The following is a 23,098-nucleotide window of genomic DNA, read 5'->3' as shown; positions in this document are numbered from 1 at the left end:
AAATCTTATGAAAATGAATGTTGAAAACTACCCTTACATGTAACTGGAAAATAAAATAAATATTTGTTGCCAAAGATAAAATGATGATGATGATGATGATGGAGAAGAAGAGATATGAGAAAATCCCTCCTATAACTCCTTTGAAGAGGTAGGAGTTCCATGGGTATGGAACATTGTATATATTTTCACAGTTTTGATTGTATTACCTAGTTTTGCTTTTTTCTTACCTTTTTCTTTCTGTTAAAAGAATTTTGTATATTATATGGGATAGTTCTTTAAAAAAAGAAAAAGCTTCAGAAGGAAATTTAGATAATAAAAAACCCCAAATTTTGTTTTCAAAAAATAAATTAAGATTTAAGAACAAAAAAAAGAAAATATTTGTCACCATTCAAAGAAATTTGTTTGCTCATCCACACAGAAAATATTGAGTGTATGAATGTCTATAAATCCAATTTCAACATTCATTTGAATATATACTCTATATAGTTTTTTTAAAACAGCATGTATACTTGTGGTGGATAATTCAGATAAAAAAATTGGCTGGCAGCAGAGCTGAAAAGAAAGAGGAGAGCAGGATGCATTGCTTTTGGGAAATTGCAAAGCTTGTTTGCTGATACCAAGATGCCTATAAAAACAAAGACCTCTCTTTTCTACACTAACTTTTTTCTGTTTCTACTCAGTGGTTGTAAGATGTGGACCACCACTCTTTCATATCACATAAAGGGCAATGGGAAAGAGCTTGGTGAGAGCAGGCTGAACCATATCTTCAAAGAATTGTATAAGAGGAAGAAATGTATAAGTGTGGATGAGTTATGATCTGTATTGTTAGAGTGAACTCCTGAATCTATGAAATCATTGAACAATTTGAATGTTTGGATATTATCAGTAAAAACCCTGCTGTTTTGAAGTATTAAGTATTGTCAATATGGGAGAAGAGGAAACCCAAGGAAATAGAATCCAAGCTCCTTAAATAGATTTTGTATTTTTGAAAATTTATATGACATGCTTTATACTACAACTATTCCTTACTTTGGCTCTCTGCTTAGAGGAGTGAGTGGGACTTTGGGCTGGAGAGTGAGACAAATGATATGATATAACTATGGCAAGATTATATTTAATGTCAGAGGGAATCCAGGATGAAATGTCTGGACTGCTCCTTCCTGGGAATGGCTAATGAGTCCACTCCTATTCTAACCAAGGCTAGAAATTATCAATGCTTCTGGTCAAGAACAAGACATTGGAGCTTGGGAAAAGCCACTGACTTTCATAAGGCCCATTTTGCACTTTCTATCAAGTTTCACACTTCAAGTTGATAGAAAGACAAGTCCTAGGTTAGACTTTTTGCATCTTCATCTAAAGACTCTGCCTGCTAGAAATGTGACTAGCACATTGGAAGGGAATTGTCTTTCATTGTCCTTATTCCTTCAGCCACTCACAGGGGAGCAGTAATAGGGTACTAAACAGTTTAAAAGTTTGCATTTCCTAGATTTCCTGGGTTTGAAGTGATCTCCTTAGGGGAAGGCTAAGGGTGTGTATCTACTCAATTGTTATTTTCTTTTATTGCTTCAATTTTTTTCATTGCCTCCATTTTCTTATGCTAAGAGAAAATGTTAAGTACTTATCCATTCTGTAGGAAGTCTATTCTACTCTGTCAAAGTCATGTAGCTAGGTCTCTTTATATATGTGTGTGTATCTGTGTGTGTGTGTGTGTGTGTGTGTATATATATATATATATGTATGTATGTATATGTGTATGTATATATGTATGTATTATACAAACACATAGTCAAGGATGAAGTGGAATTTACCAGTAAGTGGGGGCTCAAAGCTCATTTTTTATTAAGTAGATCAATACATTTCACATCCTTTTTTTTTTCAGGGCAATGAGGGTTGAGTGACTTGCCCAGGGTCACACAGCTAGTAAGTGTCAAGTGTCTGAGGTCAGATTTGAACTCAGGTCCCCCTGAATTCAGGGCCAGTGATTTATCCACTGTGCCATCTAGCTGCTCCCTCACATCCTTCTTAATAATCTGTCTTGGCCCCAAAGAGAAAGTCAGAACTGAGGCATAGAAAGCAGCCTGATCTCTAATAATGACAAAGAGTTTGGGACTTCCTCAGTGTTTCTGACAAGTAGGGCATGTGTACTTAAATGCCAGAATGAGCAAGGGATGTATTCTTACCATGTCTTTTGTTGTTGTTGAACAAGGAGTAGCTATGAATGCCACCTAGTGATTCTATTTATTTCCTTAGCAGCTACAACAGGGCTTAGCATATTTAAGGTGATTAATAAATGATAGTTGGGTAAAGCAGCTTGTTTGAAGACACCCAGTTTTCAAGTGTCAGACATTGGATTTAAACCAAAGAACTCTGATGTCAGATCTAGTATTCCTGCTACTACCATACTTCCACTCTTCACCAAATTGTCCTCCCCTAACACAAACCCTACTCTAGCCAATCTCACTTATCAGCTTCTGCCCTTAGCTGCAAGAGCTACAAACTTTTTACCCATCTTCCCCCATATTATACCTTCCCCACTACTGTATCTTCATAAATTGGGTCATTCCCTTCACCTAGAACACTTTCTCCTCCTTCTTGCCTTTGCTCAAACCTCTTGCTCCATTTATTTACAAGCTTTGTTTTGCTCAGTGCCTAGGTTGTATATACACGACTAATTTGCTTTTGAATTGTTTCTTAGGTATCCTTTGGCCTTTTCTAATGTGTTGGAGGATGTATCCTATCTCCTCATTCAGGTTATGGGCTTCCTCAAAGTAGGGAGAGTGTTTTCTCCATTAAAAAAAAATACCCTACTCTCAGTAACGCTAGGTACAGGGATCTACACACAGAAAGAAATAGGTGAAATGTGTTGACTAATCTAAAAATCAGTCCCAGGTGGTATTAGATGAAAGAAGATGTTGAAGAATAGGCATGAAGAGGAAGTATGGTGTCATGGAAAATGCACTGAATTAAAAAAATAGAAGGATCTAGGTTCTAGACTTGTCTCTCTCACTGTGGTCAAGTTATTTTCCCCTCTCTGGATCTCAGTTTACTTATCCATAAAATGGACCTTTTGGCTTGCTTTGATCCTTCCAGCTCAATAACTCTGTGGGTATGGAAAGAAGACCTGGTGAAGGCATGTAGAGATGTTGTCTCCTTAAAGTCAATAGGCATTTACCTAATTTTAAAAAATCATCATCATAAGGATAATGCTTCACCTTTATATAGAGCTTTCTTTTTGCACAAAAATCCCATAATTGGGGGAGTGTGATTGTTAATATCATTGAGCACATGAGAAAGCAGAGGCTCAGGAAGTTGACTAAAATCACACAACTAATTAATAGAAGAGCCAGGATTTCAAAGTTAGTCCTATAGATACTGATACTCATGATCTTTCCACTATGTCATCAACAGGGTATGACATGGGCTAGACTGATAAGGAAGCTCCTTGGATTCTAGGAATGAGTTTTATTCAAGAGTAGAGCCCAGGGGGCAGCTGGATGGTGCAGTGGATAGAGCACCAGCCCTAGATTCAGGAGAACCTGAGTTCAAATCCGGCCTCAGACACTTGGCACTTACTAGCTGTGTGACCCTGGGCAAGTCACTTAACCCTCATTGCCCCACAAAAAAAGAGTAGAGCCCAGTGCTCTAGGCCTGTTTTTGGCCCAAGCCACCATAGAAGGAGCTTGACTGTTATGTAACCTCCTAATGTTCATTTGCACAATGACTATTGGGTACTCAGCATGATGCCTAAAGCTTGTGCTAGGCTTGGGCACCCTGTGTCCTGTATACCCTTCTCCGTTCAATCCCTCACTTTACAAAGGTCATGAATTGGTTTTATTTCTAAATGTCCCATCATCTATTAGTGCCCTCAAATTACCACCTACCCTAGAAAAAAACAAGATTGGGAAGGCACTGGTTGGAGTCACTCAGGGCACAACTAATGATACAAATACACAAAATTAGCTTGAATAGTGACTTTAATGAGGCCAGAGAGAGGAGGATTCAGTCCCTTCTGAATTTATTCTGAATAGAGCCCTGAGATCTGAGTAGTCTGAGGGATGGCTCCATAGGTAGCAGCAGCCTTAGCCTTATCTTGGTGTTTAGGAATCTCAGAATGGGGACAAGACTCAGTGCTGAATGTTTGCAGGGAACAAATAAAGGTAGAGAACTTGCTAATTCATCGCAGCATATGAATTACACAGGCTCAAAACCACCAAGGGGGATGGCAGGGGCATTTAGGCTTGAAAGCAGATGCCAAGGGAGTTTCAGCAGCAAAAGTTTGTCCCATGGAGGATGAGGATGAGATCTTGGGTCATCTTACTTCTGCTTGGTCTTGGGGACCTGTGGGTACTTCTCTTGGGTAACAGGTGGAGTAACCGGGATGGGATGGGGCTCTGGCACCTTGGTGGTTCCAGGCACTGGGACCTTAGGCTGGCTTGGCACTGGTACCTTGGTGGTATCTGGCACTGGGACCTTAGGATAGCTTGGCACTGGCACCTCAGGGTAGCATGGCTCTCTTATGTTGGTGGTGCCTGACCCTGGGACCTTAGGCTGGCTTGGCACTGGCACCTTGGTGGTGCCTGGTTCCGGGGCCTTGGGGTGGCATGGCTCCTTTGTTTGGGGGACAAATGTCTCCCGAGGAGGTGGTTGGCAGGGCTGTTTCACCTGCTGCTGCTGAAGCTGAGGAGGTACGATATTGGGCTGCTTCTGTTGGTGGGAAGACATAGTTGTGCAATGTGGTTGTACCTGGAGAAGAAAGGACAGTTAGTCATTTTATTATTAAATGAAGCATAGCCAGGATCCCTGCTAGAGAAGTGTGGCTTCATGAACACTGCCAGGATTCTCCTTCTCTTCCTTCTAGTACTTCTTGCCCATTTCTCTTTCATAATGAAATGTGCTCAGAATCCATCTTGGTCAGAAGATAGGATGATAGTCATTGATTTCCCCAGATCTAGGGTTCTCTCCTCTCCCAATTTTGCTCATATCTGAACAGAGTCTGCTCATAAAGGCCTTGGTGCCAATTGTTGGATCTCCCTCTCTGTCTTTGCTGCCCTCTGTCTCTACCGCCTTGTCCCTCTTGGTTTTCTTGAGGCTTCAGTCTCTGACTCTGTGGCTTTTCTATCTCCATGAGCTCCTCATATCTTTAGATCTAAATTTAGAAAGCTTAGTAGAGGTGGTCCCATCCAACCCTGTCATTTTACGGATGGAGAAACCAAGTAATTACTTAACACATCCCAGGTCATGCAAGGAATAAATGACAGAATGGGATTGGACAGCAGTTCCTGTTATCGGACACCTAGCACTCTTCCCATTTAACTATGGCAATCCCCTTTTCTCGCTATCTCTCTCCTCTCACATTGTCTAACTCTGCCACATGGATAATTGTCATAGGGCATGTTTCTGAGAAGAATATAAAACAGTATCAGCTCACTTATAGAAGATGTAAGCCAAAAAGATGATAATTTGCCAATGTAAAAAAAACACATTAAATACTCTGTCTGTCTATAATTCTAGAATGAAGATTTGTTTGTTTGTTTTTCAGTGCAATGAGGGTAAAGTGACTTGCCCAGGGTCACACAACTAGTAAGTGTCAAGTGTCTGAGACTGGATTTGAACTCAGGTACTCCTGAATCTAGGACCAGCACTTTATCCACTGCGCCACCTAGCTACCCCCCTAGAATGAATATTTTATATAAAATTTTGGTGTTATATAGGGAAAAAGCATTAAGCAAGATTCCGGAGACCTGTATTCAAATCTAAGTTCTGCTGTTATTACACATTTGACTGGGCAAATAATTTATCTCTCTAGATACTCCTTCCTTTCCTCATTTGTAAAACAAAAGGAATTGACTAAGTTAGCTCAAGATCACAGAATCCTAATAACCAAAGGGACTTCAGACAGCCTCCATTAAAAAAAACTACTATTTTATTTTATTTTTTACATTCTCCATTCTTAGCCATGAGTGAATAATAACCCCCTCTACAATGCACTTAGGGCAGCTGGGTATTGCAGGCCTGGGAATGGCAGGACTGGAGTCAGGAGGACCTGAGTTCAAATACAGCCTCCACACACTCACTAGCTGTGTGACCCTGGGCAAGTCACTTAACCCTGCTTGTCCCAGTTTCCCCATCTGTAAAAAGAGCTGGAGAAGGACATGACAAACCACTCCAGTATCTTTGCCAAGAAAACCCCAAATGGGATCACAAAAAGTGACAACAACAGTATACTTCATAAGTGATCATCCATTCCTTGACTAAAGATAGCCACTGAGGCAGAACCTCCAAATTCCTAAGGCACCTTACTTGATGTTGTGATAAATCTAATAGTTAGAAGTTTTCACTTTACGTCAAGCCTAAATCTGCCTCTTTGCAGCCTCCATCCGCTGCTTCTAGTTCTGCTTTCTGGGACTGAGGAGAACAACTCTGAACTCCCTTGCATGTGATAACCTTTCAAATATTTGAAGGTGGCCAGTATAGCCCCAAGTCAACAAACATTTATTAAATACCTCCTATGTGCCTACTATTTCAGCAGGTACACATATAATGCATATATACAAACACACATTCAGATTTATTTATATACATATATGTAGGTGTATATGTATACACACATGTATATATATATACATATATACACATGTATATATATATAATCTCAAAGGTACCTCATATGCATACATGATCTTGAAGCTTTGGCATATCAAGATTCCATGAAATACCCCAAATGAATACCATGTCAGATAAGGCAACACTCACCATTTTTTTTCAAACAATGAAATGACCAGTGATGCTTAAGAATTTCAGATCAGAAATGAAGCAATCTAAATTCTAGTCCTGCCTTTACTGTGTGAATTTGGGCAAGTCATTTCCCCTCTAGACATCAAAATTTATCATCTCTATAATGGAGTTCTATGATTCTAGCAGGCTCTGCATAGTGGGTTATAGGGAAGAGATTCAGAATAAAGAGGCTTACCTGGTGGTCAGAGAAAGGCAGCTTCTCAAGGTACTCGAGTCTGTTGCTGAACCCTGGGTATTCTATGAGGCTTTTATATAGTTTCCTCTCCTCATGTCAAGGAAATGAAACGGTTCTTGGCCCTATTCTTTTCATTCTTTCCCTGCCCAATTGTGAATCACCTTAACCTTGCTAACTTACCTGTCTGTTCAGTCTTTTTGATGAAAACCACTCTGTTAACATTCCTTTGGCACCAGATATCTGATAATGTCATTGCCACTTAATCTCCACTTTCCCCCCTATTCCCACCTTGAAACTAGCCAATGGTGAGACTAAGGGTGGAGCTCCCTTGGTGTTATTTCATGAATTTGATACAAGCAGAGGAAGATGTAGACCCCCCCCTGGTGTGCAGACACTGACATCCCTTCTCTGGGGGCCACTTGCCTTTGAGTCTGGCATATTGGGTAGAGTAACTTCCTGTGCACCTTCTATGTATAAAAAGACAGTTTTCCCACTTAGTCTTGTTTGAGACGAGGGAAGATAGAAAGTAGAAGATCAATGGACCTGGTGGGGTTGAACATGAGGTCCAGTGATGGGATATTTACTCTATATCTCTTGTATGTATGTAGTTATTCCTGTTAAACTGTAACCTCCTGGAAGACAGGGACTTTTCCTCCCTTTCTTTTAATCAATACAATTAATGCAATGTCTACCTGACACAGTTTAAGTGATTGATAAATACTTGTCCACAGACTGACTTCTCAGCAGGGGTTTATGGGCCCTTTTACTAAATGTTTTCCTTTTCTCTTTACCCCATCTATCTATCTTTATTCCTTATCAATCAATCAACAAACATTAAAAAAAATAAGTATAAGTCAAATCCGGCCTTAGACCCTTGACACTAGCTGTGTGACCCTGGGCAAGTCACTTAACCCCAACTGCCTCACCAAAAAAAAAAAAAAGTATAAGTCAGACACTCTGCAAGCCACTGGGTATACAATGAAAAACAAAAACGTGTTCCCTGCCCTCAAAGAGTTTACATTCTAATGGGGGACACAGCATGATAACAATTATGTATACACAAGATATATGCAATGTCAGAGGAGATAATCCCAGATTGAAAAAAAAAAATGAACTAGCACTAGGGAGATATCACAGGAGTGGGAAAGGTCTCTTGTAGAAGGTGAAATTTATTCTGAGTCTTGAAGAGAGCCAGGGAAATCAGGGTGCTAAGAACTTTCTCCAATATTTTATCCAGCCCAGCAAATCTGCTTAAGCCTCCTCACCTGATATTCAAGTATTCCTGAGATGTCATTGTTGGTGGCTTATCTCTACTAGTGCATAATGTGAGACTCCAACAACGTCTCATCCTGCTTTCCTTTAAAATATAAGTGGTGTCCCTTGGTACATGAAGCCTTTCCTGGCCATCCTGGAAGTTTCTTTGTATGTGCGTGTATCTGTTTTATCTGTAACTCCTGACATGAATGTTCTTTCCTCTATTAGAATGTCAGCTTCTTGAGGACAGGGCCTATTTTTCTTTTGGTATTTCTAGATCCACACATCTGGGGTGTGTTGTCTGCCCCCTGGTAAGCTCTTAATAAATGCTTGTTGCTTGCTTGCTTACTTATCCTGAGTAAATTGTTATCTCTGTCCTTAAGACTTCCATGGTTGATTTCCTACAGAAATAATATTGCTGAAAGATTTGTGGCTATTCAATTTATTCTCATAAGATTCAATTCAACTCAATTCAAGTAGTTATTTAGCACCCACTATGTACAAGGCACCATGCCAGGTGTTGGGAATACAAGGACAGTAATAGAATAGACCCTGCCCTTAAGGACCTTATTTTCTGAGCCTGGCTATCTAAGTCTGGATGGTTCATAATCTCAGAGATTCTCCAGCATCTTTTCTTTCCTTATACGTTCCCTAAATTCTTCCTCAATTCAACTCAACAGATTGAGTACCTACTAAAGGCAAAGCATTTTATTAAGTGTTGGATATACATGAACTTACCTTTCACTGTAGATATATAATGCTTATTCAAATAAGTAAACCAACACAATTTGAGCAAGGAGAACACACGAGGCATCAGGAAAGTATTTACTAGGAGGCTGTACCTGAGATGAGCCTTGAAGGAAGCTAGAGATGCTGAGGGGAAGAGGTGAATAGAGAATGAATTGAAGACATGGGTACCAGTCTGTGCAAAGGCAAGAAGACGAGATGGAAGGCCAAATAGAGGGAAAAGTTAGTAGGCCAGTTTAGGAGAAACAGAGTGTGTGAAGGGGGCTAATGTGAAAATCTTGGAAATCTCTGTCAGAGATAGATTGTCTTTTTTTTTTTTTTTTTAGTGTGGCAATTGGGGTCAAGTGACTTGCCCAGGGTCACACAGCTAGTAAGTGTTAAGTATTGGAGACCTGATTTGAACTCAGGTACTCCTGACTCCAGGGCCAGTGCTCTATCCACTGCGCCACCTAGCTGCCCCTAGAGATAGATTGTCAATAGTTTGAAATTCTAGGGTCAGGAATTCCTATTTATCCTATTGTCAATCAGTGGTCACTGGAGGTTTGGGAGTCATGAGGTGAAATGTTCAGATTCTCTCCTTGAGTTATAAATTTGGCAGCTGTGGAGGATGAATTGGAGATGGGGAAAAATATCAGGAAGATAAATTAGGTGATTGCAATACTTTAGGGGAGAGGTGATTTATCCAGGATGTGTGGAAGAATCCTGGTGCCCTCAACAGAAATAAGGTTGCTTGGAGAAGTGGATGTGGGGCCCAGGGCCTGGGGCAAGCATCCTGGGGAAGGTTGAAGAAAACAAAATGAATTCTAATTTGGACATGTTGAATCTGATATTCTGATAAGACATCTGGTTACAGATTCCTAGCTGGCAGATGAACAAGTGGAAGTGGAATTCAGGAGAGATTTTGCCTGGATTTGTGAGACTTGAGTATAACTATAATTGAAACCTTGGAAACTGATAAGATAGCTAAGTGATAAGAAATTATAGAAAGAAAAGAGGATCCAGGACAGAACATTGGGGAACACCTATAATTTGCAGATGGGAGAAGTGTGATAGTCAAACCAAGGAGACTGAGGGCTGGTTAGATAGGAAGAAGGAAAATGGAGAGTTAGATAAATGGCATAGGAGCTAAGAAAGGAGGAGAGAATAGTCAGCAATATCAAAAACTGAAGAGAATTCAAGTAGATTAAGAAATTAGAAAAGGCAAGTGAATTTAGCAGCTAAGAAATCCTTGGTAACCTTGGAGAAGAGTTTCAGTAGAAAGTCTGTGAGGTGAAGCCTGATGAGAAGTGAGTAGGGAGTGAATATAGAGCAAGGGTCTTCACCTTGGGTCTGTGAACTTTAAAAAATAATATTTCAATATAAATTCAATATAATTTATTTCCTTTATAATCCCATATATTTTATTTCTTGAATTTAAAAAGTTTCCAGGGCAGATAGGTGGTGCAGTTGATAGAACACTGGTCCTGGAGTCAGGAGGACCTGAGTTCAAATCCAGCCTTGACAACTTGCTAGCTGTGTGACTCTGGGCAAGTCACTTAATCCCAATTGCCTCACCAAAAAAAAAAATAGTATTTTAAAAGTTTCCTATGAAAAGGGGTACATAGACTTCACTAGACTGCCAAAGGGGTCCTTGACACAAAGGAAGTTAAGAATCTGTAGTGTAGAGATTTCTTACTAGGATGGAGGCTATAAAAGGAAGAAGAGAGATATGGGAAAATAGCTTAAGAAGATAGCAAGGCTAAACGAAGAGTTTTTAAACCTCTTAATTATTTTTCCAATTAACAGAAATGAATCCCACCCCGCCCCCCAACCACTATTGACAAGTCTGGATTTTTAAAGAAAGAATAAGACCTAGGACTGTTTGTAGGTAACATGGAAGGAAGCCAGTGGATACAAAGTTATGGAAATATAGTGAATAAAGAGAGTAAAAATATAGTAGAAAGTGGATAAAGAAGAAATGTAAACTTCTTGAAGGTAGGGCCTATTTGCTTTTGGGGGGGGGGTGAGGCAATTGGGGTTAAGTGACTTGCCCAGGGTCACACAGCTAGTAAGTGTCAAGTGTCTGAGGCCAGATTTGAACTCAGGTCTTCCTGAATCCAGGGCTGGTGCTTTATCCACTGCGCTACCTAGCTGCCCCTCCTATTTCCTTTTTATTGTTGTATCACTGACCCTGGCCAAATACTTTAAAATTAACAGGTATTTCATAAAATGCTGTTGAATTTAAAGAGCTGAATCATTGAGAGGTAGCTCCTGGAGGGCACTTGAGGAAATAGAATCAAGTTCAAAAGTTGAAGGGTTGGTTAAAGGATATGAACAGGTAGTTTTCTGATGAAGAAATCAAAGCTATCTATTCCCATATAAAAAATGCTCTAAATCACTATTGATCAGAGAGATGCAAATTAAAACAACTCTGAGGTACCACCTGACACCTATCAGATTGGTTAATATGACAACAAAGGAAAATAATAAATTTTGGAGAAGCTGTGGAAAAATTGGAACACTAATGCATTGTTGGTGGAGCTGTGAACTGATCCAACCATTCTGGAGAGCAGTTTGGAACTATGCCCAAAGGGCGATAAAGCTGTGCATACCCTTTGACCTAGAAATACTACTCTTAGGTCTTTTCCCCAAAGAGTTCATAAGAAAGGGAAAAGGACCCACATGTACAAAAATTTTTATAGCTGCTCATTTTGTGGTGGCAAGGAATAGGAAATTGAGGAGTTGCCCACCAATTGGGGAATGGCTGTACAAGTTGTGGTATATGAATGAAATGGAATACTATTGTGCTGTAAGAAATGATGAGCAGACAGATTTCAGAGAAACCTGGAGGGACTTGAATGAACTGATGATGAGTGAGATGAGCAGAACCAGGAGAACATTGCACACAGTATCAACAACATTGTGTGTTGATCAACTGTGATAGACTTGATTCTTCTCAGTAATACAATGGTCCAAGATAGTTCCAAAGGACTCATGATGGAAAATACTCTCCAAATCCAGAAAAAAACAACTGTTGAATCTGGATGCAAATCGAACCATACTATTTCTATTGTTTTTGTTATTGTTGTTTTTCTTTTTTGAGGTTTTTCCTTTTTGTTCTGATTTTCTCATAACATGACTAATGCAGAAATGTGTTTAATGTGATTGTACATATATAACCTATATCAGATAACTTGCTATCTTGGGGAGGGGGGAGGGAAGGAAGGGAGGGAGAAAAATTTGAAACTAGAAATCTTATAAAAACAAAAGTTGAAAACTATCTCTAAATGTAACTGGAAAATAAAATATTTATATGGGAAAAAAAGTTGAAGGGTTGGCCTTAGCTAGAAAAAGGACCTCCTCAACCTTAGGATTGGAACAAATGAGGAGAGAATGGAGGAAAGAAAATGTAGGGAGCTATTTTTCTCCTCCTGTGGAATGAAACAAAAGAGAGAGCTCATGGCAGATGGCAATAGTTTTCTCAGAAAAGTAGGAAGTAAGGTTCACTTTAAAGGAGATCAGGGAAGAGGTGTTAAAGGGATTTGAGAGAAGGGAAGGTTGGGAAGTTTTGGGGAGTGTAATGAGGGTCAATACAAGAAAAATGCTATGTAGCTTTGAGGGCCCTGCTGAGATTAGAGAATGGCACTTTGAAGTAGGTCTAGTCTACACCATTATGTGATCTCCAAAAGCATGTGATTCGGGTGGGGAAGGCAGATGGTGGAAGTAACCCAAGGCTGTGGTTTGGCAAGGAATAACTGGAATTGGGATAGGAAGACAGGGTTTTCAAGGGAAAGAGGATAGTGTGGAATAGAACTGGTCCAACCATAGAGCTAAGCCTATGAAGGAAGGGAAATGAATGGGTCATGTACTCAGAGAACAGAGAGGGGTGGAGGAATTATTTGTTACTCATGGTAAGGGCAAAACATAGGTTTGGGAGGAGTGAACCAGAAAAAGAAAAGAAGGACATGAAGCTATGATCCTAGGGAGAATGACAGAGCTCTGAATCATGATCATATCACATTCATCAGTGATGTGGAGATCAAGGTTATGACGATCTATAATTAATGTGTGTGTGTGTGTGTGTGTGTGTGTGATGGACTCCCTTGGCAATCTGGTGGAGCCTATAGAGCTCTTTTCAGGAGAATGTTTTCATGTGCATAAAATAAAATATAAAGAATCATAAAAAAATAAATGATACCAAAATAAAGAGGTAATTTTTCCTCATCCAAATTCATGAAACCACTTAAATTTACTCTGGTTAAGAATCTCTGTTCTTAACATGAATGGTTCAAGTAAGTTAGAGAGAAGCACATCATGGAAATTAAGGGATTTGATATATTTGGAGGGCAGTTTATTAAAATGGGTCCAGGAATTGGGATAAAATATAACACTGTGAGCCATCTACTGGCTAATTTGATTAATGACCTGGAGATCTGGAATAACATTTTAAAATTATATAGGTAGGAGCACATATACAATATGTGTATATATGTATAGGTATAGGTGTGTCTCTATCTATCTATCTATTTATTTGTGGGAGAGAGAGAGAGAGAGAAAGAGAGAGAGAGAGAGAGAGAGAGAGAGAGAGAGAGAGAGAGAGAGAGAGAACAAAAGTGGTAAAGGAACAATCTGGAAGTGGCAATGAGTGAGGGCTTCTTCTTGACCCAGTGTGACAGGGAAGGAAAAAAGGCATACCCAGTGATGGAAGGGGTGCTATGGATACAGTATCTTCTGGAAGGAGCCAGGTTTCTATGAGTTCTATAAATGGAAGGCTTGTGAAGAGACCCTTGATGAAGGGAAAATTGTTCATGATAGAGCTGAGGCTCCAGTGGGTATGATGGAATGAGAAGGCAGATCTGGTTAAGGAGTCTTTGGTGGTAAGGTGATTAGGGAGGAGATTATAGAAAGAAGTCATAAAGCAGGAAGGATTTCCTGTCTTTGCAAATGACAATTCTGAAACCACAAGAATTAAGTAGAGCATTTAACTGGGAGCTTGCCAGCCATAGGATAGGGAGAAAACCAGTTGACTGAGTCCCTCACCCTCCAAGGTCCTGTGATGCCTGAGTATGAAATCTGTGTGAGTGTCAGCTTCCATAGCTACTCACTTTGAATAAAGTAGAGCTGGGGGAGAGAATGGAGGCTGTAAGGAATTCTGTCGGTAAGCTTTATAGTTCTGAGACTCTAGCATTGCAGAGCAGATGGTGACAGTAGTGACTAGGTCCCTGAGGACTGGAGCAGACTCCTGCTGGGATGAAGCTCAACAGCCTCATCCCAAGATGGCAGGGAATATGGCACATCCAGGAGAGTATGTAGAGAGTCTAATGTTATCAATCCAGTGCTGGATCTGGAGTCAGGAAGACTAGAGGTTAAATGTCACCTCAGACACTTTAGTGACCTAGGGCAAGTCATTTAACCTCTCTGAGTTTCCGCTTCTTCATCTGTAAAATGGGAATTCTGATCATATATTAAAAGCACCTTATCACTCTTAGAGCTTAAATAAATATTGATAATGATGATGACATCTCATATGTAGAACAGGCACAAGGCTTTCCAACTCTGAGTCCAGAAAAGTCTATGCAATCTGGTACCTTGGTTGCCTTGGCACTCAGGATCTCTGAGAGATATAAATTCTTTGGTGAATTGGCTTCCTGAAGCTCTGAATCTGTTATAGAGATGAGTTCACTTTGGCAGTTTAAGATCTCTGTCTTTTTCCCATTCCCAACAGTTTACAGGGGCTGACTTATGTCGTTCAGTCACTTCAGTTGTATCCGACTCTTTATGACCCCATTTGGGGTTTTCTTGGCAAAGATATAGGAGTGTTTGCCAGTGTTTTCCATTTCCTTTTCCAGCTCATTTTATAGGGACTAAGGCAAACAGGGTTAAGTGACTTGCCCAGGGTCACACAGCTACTAAGTGTTTGAGGCCAGATTTGAACTTAGCAAAATGAATCTTCCTGACTCCAGGTACAGCACACTATCCACTGAGGCCACCAAGCTGTCCCAAAGGGGTTGACTGATGCAGATTAGTTGCTAATTAAACTTCAGGGATATCCAAGCCTCCAGGGGTATCCTTGCTGCTGGTGTCTGAGAAGCTCTGGTATAAACAATGGCCTCTGGGTGTGTATAGCAAACCCTAAGTGAAGGTGAACCTGGAGGAAGGAATTGAGTTAGCTTAGAGTAGGGGAAGTATATTTAGGAAAGAAAGTGAAGAAGTGTCCAGGAACTTGGAATCCAGATGGTGATTCTGGATAGTAAAGGTGGCATGAGTGCTAGGCCAAGGATGGAGGCTGGTGCTTCCCATCTCTGCACTGAGCCCAGAAGGGAAAAGGACTGTGGGAATCTAGTGCTGGATTCTCAGAAATCAACTCCCTCCACTCCACTTCACTTATGGAAGGGATGACAGAGAGCTGGCTCCCCTCCTTCATGCTTTGGTGTCAATAGAATGACTATCAGTGAGAGAACGGGAGTTTCTGAGGATAATGATGTTCATCCTTGTGGCTTGAATGACACTGAGGATAGCCAGGTGGCATAGTGGATAAAGCACCAGCCCTGGATTCAGGAAGACCTGAGTTCAAATCTGGCCTCAGACACTTGACACTTACTAGTTGTGTGACCCTGGGTAAGTCACTTAATCTTCATTGCCCCGCCAAAAAAAAAAAAAAAAAGACACCATTAGGTGGGCAAGGCTGGGTGAGAGACTAGGACAATTCTCCCATTGGGTGAAACCACAACCATGCTGATCGACTCTCCTGTTAAATCATTCCCCCCAAATTCCTGAACAGCTTTGACAGCAGGCCCTGGGCTTCTTGAGGGCTTGTAAATAGGGCCGTGGGGACATGATTTGTACTTTGTAGGTGCTCCCCAAGCAGAAAAGATGTGACTTTTATTCCATGCTAACATGCAAGGAAACATACCTATCTTGGGCAATCAGCTTAGACACTCCCATTCTCTCATGAGTGGTGCTTCTCTTCTCAGTATTTTAGAGTTTATCAGGGGCTTCTTTCCACTAGTTTATTTGGGAACCATTTTATTAATCTGAAATCCCCCCTAATTCTGACCTAGATCTAGAAATGGATGATGGTATGTATGTGGTGGAAAGAATCAAGGAGGGGGACTAGTCCTGTGTTGTCCCTTCCAAATGGTAACAATTCCCAAAGGGTTTTTCTCTTTGCTTTCAAGCCCAGTTTAGCCCATTTTGGAAATATGATTACTAATTCTTTTTCTTTTTAGAGAAGACACAGCTCTACAGTTTGGGAGAAAAGATACTTGGAATGGGAAAAAAAGCTTTCAACTTTAGGCCCAGGGCACTTCAAAGTTTTTCAACATTAAAGCCTTTCCATGGATGATGAGGTAGGTAGATGTGATGAGCCACATTTAGTGTGATCCTTTTTATTTCTACATCTTTCTCCATCCCCATTTTTTCCACTTACAAAGATGCCATCTTGGCTCTGGCCCTCATCACCTTTTGCCTGGACAATCGCAGTAGCCTCCTAATTGATCTCCCTGCCACAATCTTCTTCCAACTTCAGTCCATGCTCCATTCAGAGGCCAAAGTAATTTTCCTAAGGTATGAGTCTGACCCATGTCACTCCCTCTACTCCTTAAACTCCAGTGTCTCCTTAGAGTATCAACTATAAACGCTGCTTGACATTTAAAACTCTTCACAACCTTGACCCTTCCTGACTTACATGAACTGATGCTGACTGAGAGGAGCAGAACCAGGAGAACATAGTACACAGTAACAACAACATTGTGTGATGAATAATGGTGATAGACTTGGCTCTTCTTAGCAGTGCAATGATCCAAAATGGTTTCAAAGAACTCATGATAGAAAATGTTCTCAATATCCAGAAAAAAGAACTGGATTATGAATGCAAATTGAACCATACTGTTTCTATTTTTGGACTGTTTTTCCCCCCTTCTTTTTTTTGTGGGGCAATGGGGGTTAAGTGACTTGCCCAGGGTCACACAGCTAGTAAGTGTCAAGTGTCTGAGGCCAGATTTGAACTCAGGTACTCCTGAATCCAGGGCCAATGCTCTATCCACTGTGTCACCTAGCTGCCCCCTCCCCCTTCTTTTTTGAGGTTTTCCCCTTGCGCTCTGATTCTTCTTTCACAAGATGACTAATGTAGAAATATGTTTAATGTTATTGTACATATACAACCTATATCAGATTGCTTTCCATCTTGGGGAGGAGGGAGGGAAGAGAGGGTGGGGAAAAAATTTGGAATTAAAAATCCTGTGAAAACAAATGTTGAAAACTATCCTTATATGTAACTGAAAAATAATAAAATACTTTAAAAAAGACAAGCTGGCAAACCCCCACAAACAAACCTTGACCCTTCCTGTCTTTTCAGTTTTCTTACCCTTTAATATCCACACTCTCTAGAATGTAGTCATATTGTCCTATGTGCCATTCCTCACACATGACTAGAATATTTGCCTGTCTCAGTTTTGCTTCTTGGAATCCCTTGTTTCCTTCAAGACTGGGTTAAAATACAACCTTCTTTGGGAGGCCTTCTGTGCCACCCCCCCCCACCAGTTGCTGTTGCCCTAATGCTAAAGTTGATTGATATCAACTCTATATGTATCAATTCTATGACTCTACATGTCTACATATTTCTGGGTATCTAGTCTCCCCTATTAGAATGCAAGCTCCTTGAGGGTAAGGACTGCTTTTATGTGTGTATCCCTAGGGTCCAGTACTGTACTTGGCACATTGTAAGTGCCCAATAAATTCTTGTTCTATTGGGATGGTGGTGGAGGTTTGTACAAAGGGGTTGGCATTGTGTGGGCAACAAGTCTGTGTTGGGTAAGTTACATGGAAGGGGACAATGTGTGATACGAATAGATGGCAGAAGGGCCTTTGATTGGAACTGTATGTCTGCACTGAAAGCTATACATTTGGAGATAGGTATATGTATAGGGGGGTTATTTGGGTAGAAATAAAGGTATGAGACTCATTGTTTTTGTCTGTGTATGTGTGTGTAATGTATACTATTTGGACTTGGCCCTTCAAGGCCTCCCAAAAGGAGGGGTCAGATTGCTCTTAACTTTACAAGTCTGACAGAACATGCTAGAATGATTCATAAACACCAGAACCATGGATTTCACAGTAGAAAGAACTTCAAAGACCATTGAGTCTAACCTGTATTTCAGTAGGACTCTAAATTTCCCCTTATCCTGGATATACATCCCCATTTCTTGTAGCTGATCTCCATTTGGGCAGACATTCCATCTCTTCATTATTCTGGATACTTTCTTTTGGACACTCATAAACTTGCCAGTGTCCTCCCTAAAATATGGAGCCAAGAACTGGACATCATAACTCTAGATGTGACCTGACAAGTTAGCTTGCCTCAATAATAAATTCCTAACAAATAATAATTTTAAGGTAATGATCATTTAAAAAAATTCTAATGATAAATTCTTTCATTAAAAGGTGGAAGAAACAGCAACAACTGTAATGGATCTGATTCACCTACAAAAAAAGAATTAGTTGCTTAAATAGAAATTATGGGAAGTTTTGAAGGAAGGGATCACTTCATCTTAGAGTCCATGATAGAGAAGTAGAGGAAAGCTAGGCATAATCTGACTTGCAACCTACATTATTGGAAAGCCAATTTCAAAGAGTTCAGAGAAAGGAGAAGTAGGAACCTATGGCCTAATAGTCAATAGGAGAAGTCAGCACCGGTGGCCTAGAAAGGTCTCAGGAATGAAGTTCTGAAGACCCAAAGAGAATACGGAGTGAGGGATGGAAATTAGAGCACTGAAATTCAGGCTTATGGGGTAGTTAGGTGGCATAGTGGAAAAGGTGCTGGGCCTGGATTCAGGAAAACTTATGTCTAGTTCAAATCTGGCCTCAGATACTTACTAGTTATCCCTTCCACATTGTGACTTTTCCCATTGAGGTTTTGATATAACTCAGATAAGCATAAGAAATTAAATGGGAATTTTGGGGGAGTTTTGCAGAAGCCACAAATGACACATGAAGGCCAGCAGATGACACAGAAAAAGTTTAGAAACTCAGAATTGCATAAAATGCATGTATAGTATTGCATCATACCCAAACAAATTTTACAATAAGGTACTGTAAATGCCCCCACAAAAGAAAAAGAAAAAAAAAGTTCAGACTTCTTTTCTGGTAGTAAAGGAGGGCAAAAAATTTTACATGAATTTTCCAGATTGTGATGGGGCACCATGCCCCTAACCCCTGTGATGTAGAAGGGATAACTGTAGTTATGTAACCCTGGGCAAGGCACTTCATCCTGTTTGCCTCAGTTTCCTCATCTATAAAATAAGATGGGGAAGGTAATGACAAACCACTCTAATATCTTAGCCAAGAAAACCCCAAATGGTATCATGAAGAGTCAGACATGACTTAAATGACTGACTGAGGAATAACAACAAAAATTCAGGATTGATATAAGGAAAGATTTAATTGTTAGAAACCTGTATGTGTATTTCTCCTTCTACCCCTCTCCACACTGCCCCCTCCCTACCCCCCATCCAATTCTACTGTAGGAATAAATTCCTTCTTTGGAATTAGCATATTCATGAGGTTCTCTTTCTTTAGAATGATATATTTGAAATTGTATCTAAATAGCAGTTTTACTCCTGGGTCTAATGAATTGTACTTCTCTAAGTACCTTTGGCCTACTGTCCTGATCAGGGCTGGCTGGTTCCTAGTGTAAGGGGCTAAAATTCTAGCTAAACTATCTAAAATCTAATGAGTGGTCACCAATAAATTATAAGCTTTAGCAAGAGTATTTAAATGTTTAAATATTTATTAAAGAGCATTAGGATCAGAGAGAAAGCTAAAAATCTAACTATTTCTAAGGGACCCTATCATCTGACCCACCATGGCGAGGTCAGGAACCAAAAAGAGACAGCACCCCTTCACCCGCGTCTGCTTCCTACTTCGTGTCCTCCTCTCAGAAATGGGAGGCTCCTCAAGGTGACTGGCTGGTAGCCTTGATAGACAGTACCCCTGAGCAAACGTCACTTCCTGACACTAAGGACCGTGAACACATGGCTTGCCCTCAGAGACCTTTTCCTCATGGCAGAGCTTTGCTACAGTAAGTCTCCAGTAGGTGGCATCACTCCAATCGTTACACTAGACCTTATGTGTGCCGTGACATTTCCAAGGATCACAGCAAAAGTATGGGATCTGGACTGTATCCTTTGTTTAGTTATCAGTAAACTGTAGGTAGGAAAATTCCATTTGTTCAACCAGTGTCTTTTTTTGCCTAGAATCCCTATTTTAAATGGAATAGTGGATCCTGCAAAGATCTTAGGCCAAGCTTGTATCATCTGGTTTTCTTTTAAAATTATTTTGTTACAAACGTAAACACATTTTTTAAAACATTTTTTTTTCCTTTTTGACAATTCCTTAATCTGAAATTTTGGGTTTTTTGACTGTTTTCTCTCACAACCTAGCTAATGTGGGAATGTTTACCATAACTACTCATGTATAACTTATTTTGAATTACTTGAGTTCTTGTAGGTGGGGAGTGGGAAGGGAGGGAGGAAGAGAAGTTGGAACACAAAGTTTTAAAAAATTAATGTCAAAATTTGTTTTTGCATATGTTTTAGAAAATAAAATTCTATTCAATTCAAAAAAAGTATTTTGTTGATGCCTTTTATTTCTATATCTCAGTCATCATCTCAGATGGAACTTTCCCTTGTGTCAAGGAAAAATATTTAAATAAATACAGTTATTACACATGCTTAAAAAGTGACTGAAATGTCCATCCCTTTGACCCAGATCTTTCATTGCTAGGCATGTATCCCAAAGAGGTAAAAAACCAAACAAAATAAAAGTCCCATGCCTACTAAAATATTCCTTCTAGCATTTTTCTGGTAACAAAGAACTGCAAACAAAGTAGGTATCCATCCATTGGGGAATGGCTAAAGAAATTGTGGTCCAGGAATGTAATGCAATATTACTGTGCTATTACTATTATAATTTCTGAAGAATTTAGAAAAACATGGGAAGACACATGAACTGATGCAGCCAAATGAAAGAACTAGAATAAGAAAAACAACATACAAAGACTATAAAAATGTAAAAGAAAAGATCCCTAAAATTAAACTGAACTCTGAGAAATGGAAAAACAAATTAAAAGTCTAGAAAAGATCCTGGGAATGACACTGTCAAAAACAAGGTATCATATCACAGTCACAGAAGCCAAAAGGTTGAATAGGAAATAGATTGCTCTGAATACTGCTCTGATTGTACAGGGCACAGCTTTACATTTTAATAGGTTTAAAGGGGGAAAGGTTTAAGCAATGATGGAAAAGTTTCAAGGATGTTATAACATTTGGTGTTTTTTTTGTTCACATTTTCAAACTGTGATATCTATGTTTTATATTCTAAAACATTTTGCCTTGTAATCATTCTTGTGATTTTATGAGAATGTATTTGTTGTATCAGTTCTAACTGTCAAAGTTCCTTTAAGATGGGGTCAACTTATTTAATCATGGGAGAGAAGTGAGGACTTACTAGGGTAGACTGGTTGTATATATTTTAAGTAAGTTTTCTGGGGTCAACTTTTAAAATATATAGATATTATTTTGCATACATTTTGGCTATATTGTTCTCTAAGTTCTATTTCCTTTTACAATAATTCATACAAATATTTCCATGTTTCTCTGAATTCTTCATATTCCTTATTTCTTTTTGTAAAATAATTTTAACAGCATTTATACTCTATAGATTTTTTCTTCTATTCCCTAATGAAAGAGCACCATAAGGAGTGATGCTATAAATATTTTGGTTTACGGTGGACTTTTGTTTTGGTCTTAGATGTCCCTGGAGGTATACATCTAAAAGTAGCATTGCTGGGTCAAATGGTATGTAATATTCAATCACTTTCCTTGCATGATTCTAAATTGAAATAAATAATGACTACATTATTTCACAGGTCCATTAATAGTACAGCAGTGGGACTGTCTTCCTATGGCCCCTCCAATATTGACTATTTCCTTATTTTTCATGTTTGCCAACATGAAAACTTTAGAATTTTATTTATTTTTTATTTAATACTTATTTTTTTTAACATTTTTTCTTTTTTAGTTGAGTTCCAAATATTTTTCCTCCCTCCCATCTCTCCCTTGCCCACTGAGAAGGCAAGCAGAATGATATCAATTACATAAGTGAAATCATGCACAACATATTTCAATGCTTTCCATATTAAAAAAAAAAGTACCCCCCCCAAGAAAATTATACTTTGATTTGCACTCAGAGTTGATCAATTCTTTTTCTGGAGGTAGATAGCATTTTTCATGAAATGAAATTTTCTTAGATCATTATATTGATCAGAGTAGTCAAGTCTTTCACAGTTTACTGTCATTATGGTATTGCTGTTACTGTGTACAGTGTTCTGGTTCTGCTCACTTCACTGTGTATCAGTTCATTATAGGTCTTCCTGTGATTTTTTGAAGTCATCCCCTTTGTCATCTCTTATAGCACAGCAAACTTCCATCACAATCATATGCCATTTGCCCTTTCCTTTAATCTCTTTGGGATACAGACCTGTGGAACTAAGACGTCAGGGAAGTTTTCCTTGATAATTTCTTGAAATATGATGTCTAGCCTCTTTCTTTGATCATAGTTTTTAGGTAGTCCAATAATTCTTGAATTATCTCTCCTTGATCTATTTTCCATATTAGTTGTTTTTCTGATGAGATATTTCACATTTTCTTCCATTTTTTCATTCTTTTGACTTTGTTTAATTGTTTCTTGATATCTTATGACATCATTAACTTCCACTTGCCCTATTCTAATTTTTAAGGAATTATTTTCTTCAGTCAGTTTTTGTACTTCCCTTTCCATTTGGCCTATTTTTCTTTTCAAAGAATTCTTTTTCTTCAATATTTCTGTGTGCTTCTTTTTTGTGTGTGAGGCAATCAGGGTTAAGTGACTTGCCCAGGGTCACATAGCTAGTAAGTGTGAAGTCTCTGAGGCTGGATTTGGACTCAGGTCCTCCTGACTCTGGAACCAGCGCTCTATCCAACTGAGCCACCTAGCTGCCCCTGTGTGCTTCTTTTTACTAAGCTATTAATTCTCTTTTCCCATTTTTTGCTCTACCACTGTTATCTCTTTCTTTAACTCCTTCAAAAATTCATTGTTGGGCTTGGGTATCCT

At 39.4% G+C, this 23,098-nt stretch overlaps 1 protein-coding gene across 1 annotated transcript; it reads right to left on the bottom strand.

The window, feature by feature from the left end:
* Positions 1–4,314: 4,314 nt before the first annotated feature.
* On the bottom strand, positions 4,315–4,746 carry LOC122726179 (cornifin-like). Its single transcript, XM_043963728.1, has one exon. The coding sequence runs from the start codon at positions 4,720–4,722 to the stop codon at positions 4,315–4,317; it is 408 nt and encodes a 135-aa protein (XP_043819663.1). The 5' UTR covers positions 4,723–4,746.
* Between the last annotated feature and the right edge of the window lie 18,352 nt (positions 4,747–23,098).

This window comes from Dromiciops gliroides, chromosome 4 (assembly GCF_019393635.1).
Source record: "Dromiciops gliroides isolate mDroGli1 chromosome 4, mDroGli1.pri, whole genome shotgun sequence".
NCBI lineage: Eukaryota > Metazoa > Chordata > Mammalia > Microbiotheria > Microbiotheriidae > Dromiciops > Dromiciops gliroides.
Note: the sequence above shows the minus strand (reverse complement) of the source record. Positions and strands in the feature narration are given on the sequence as shown.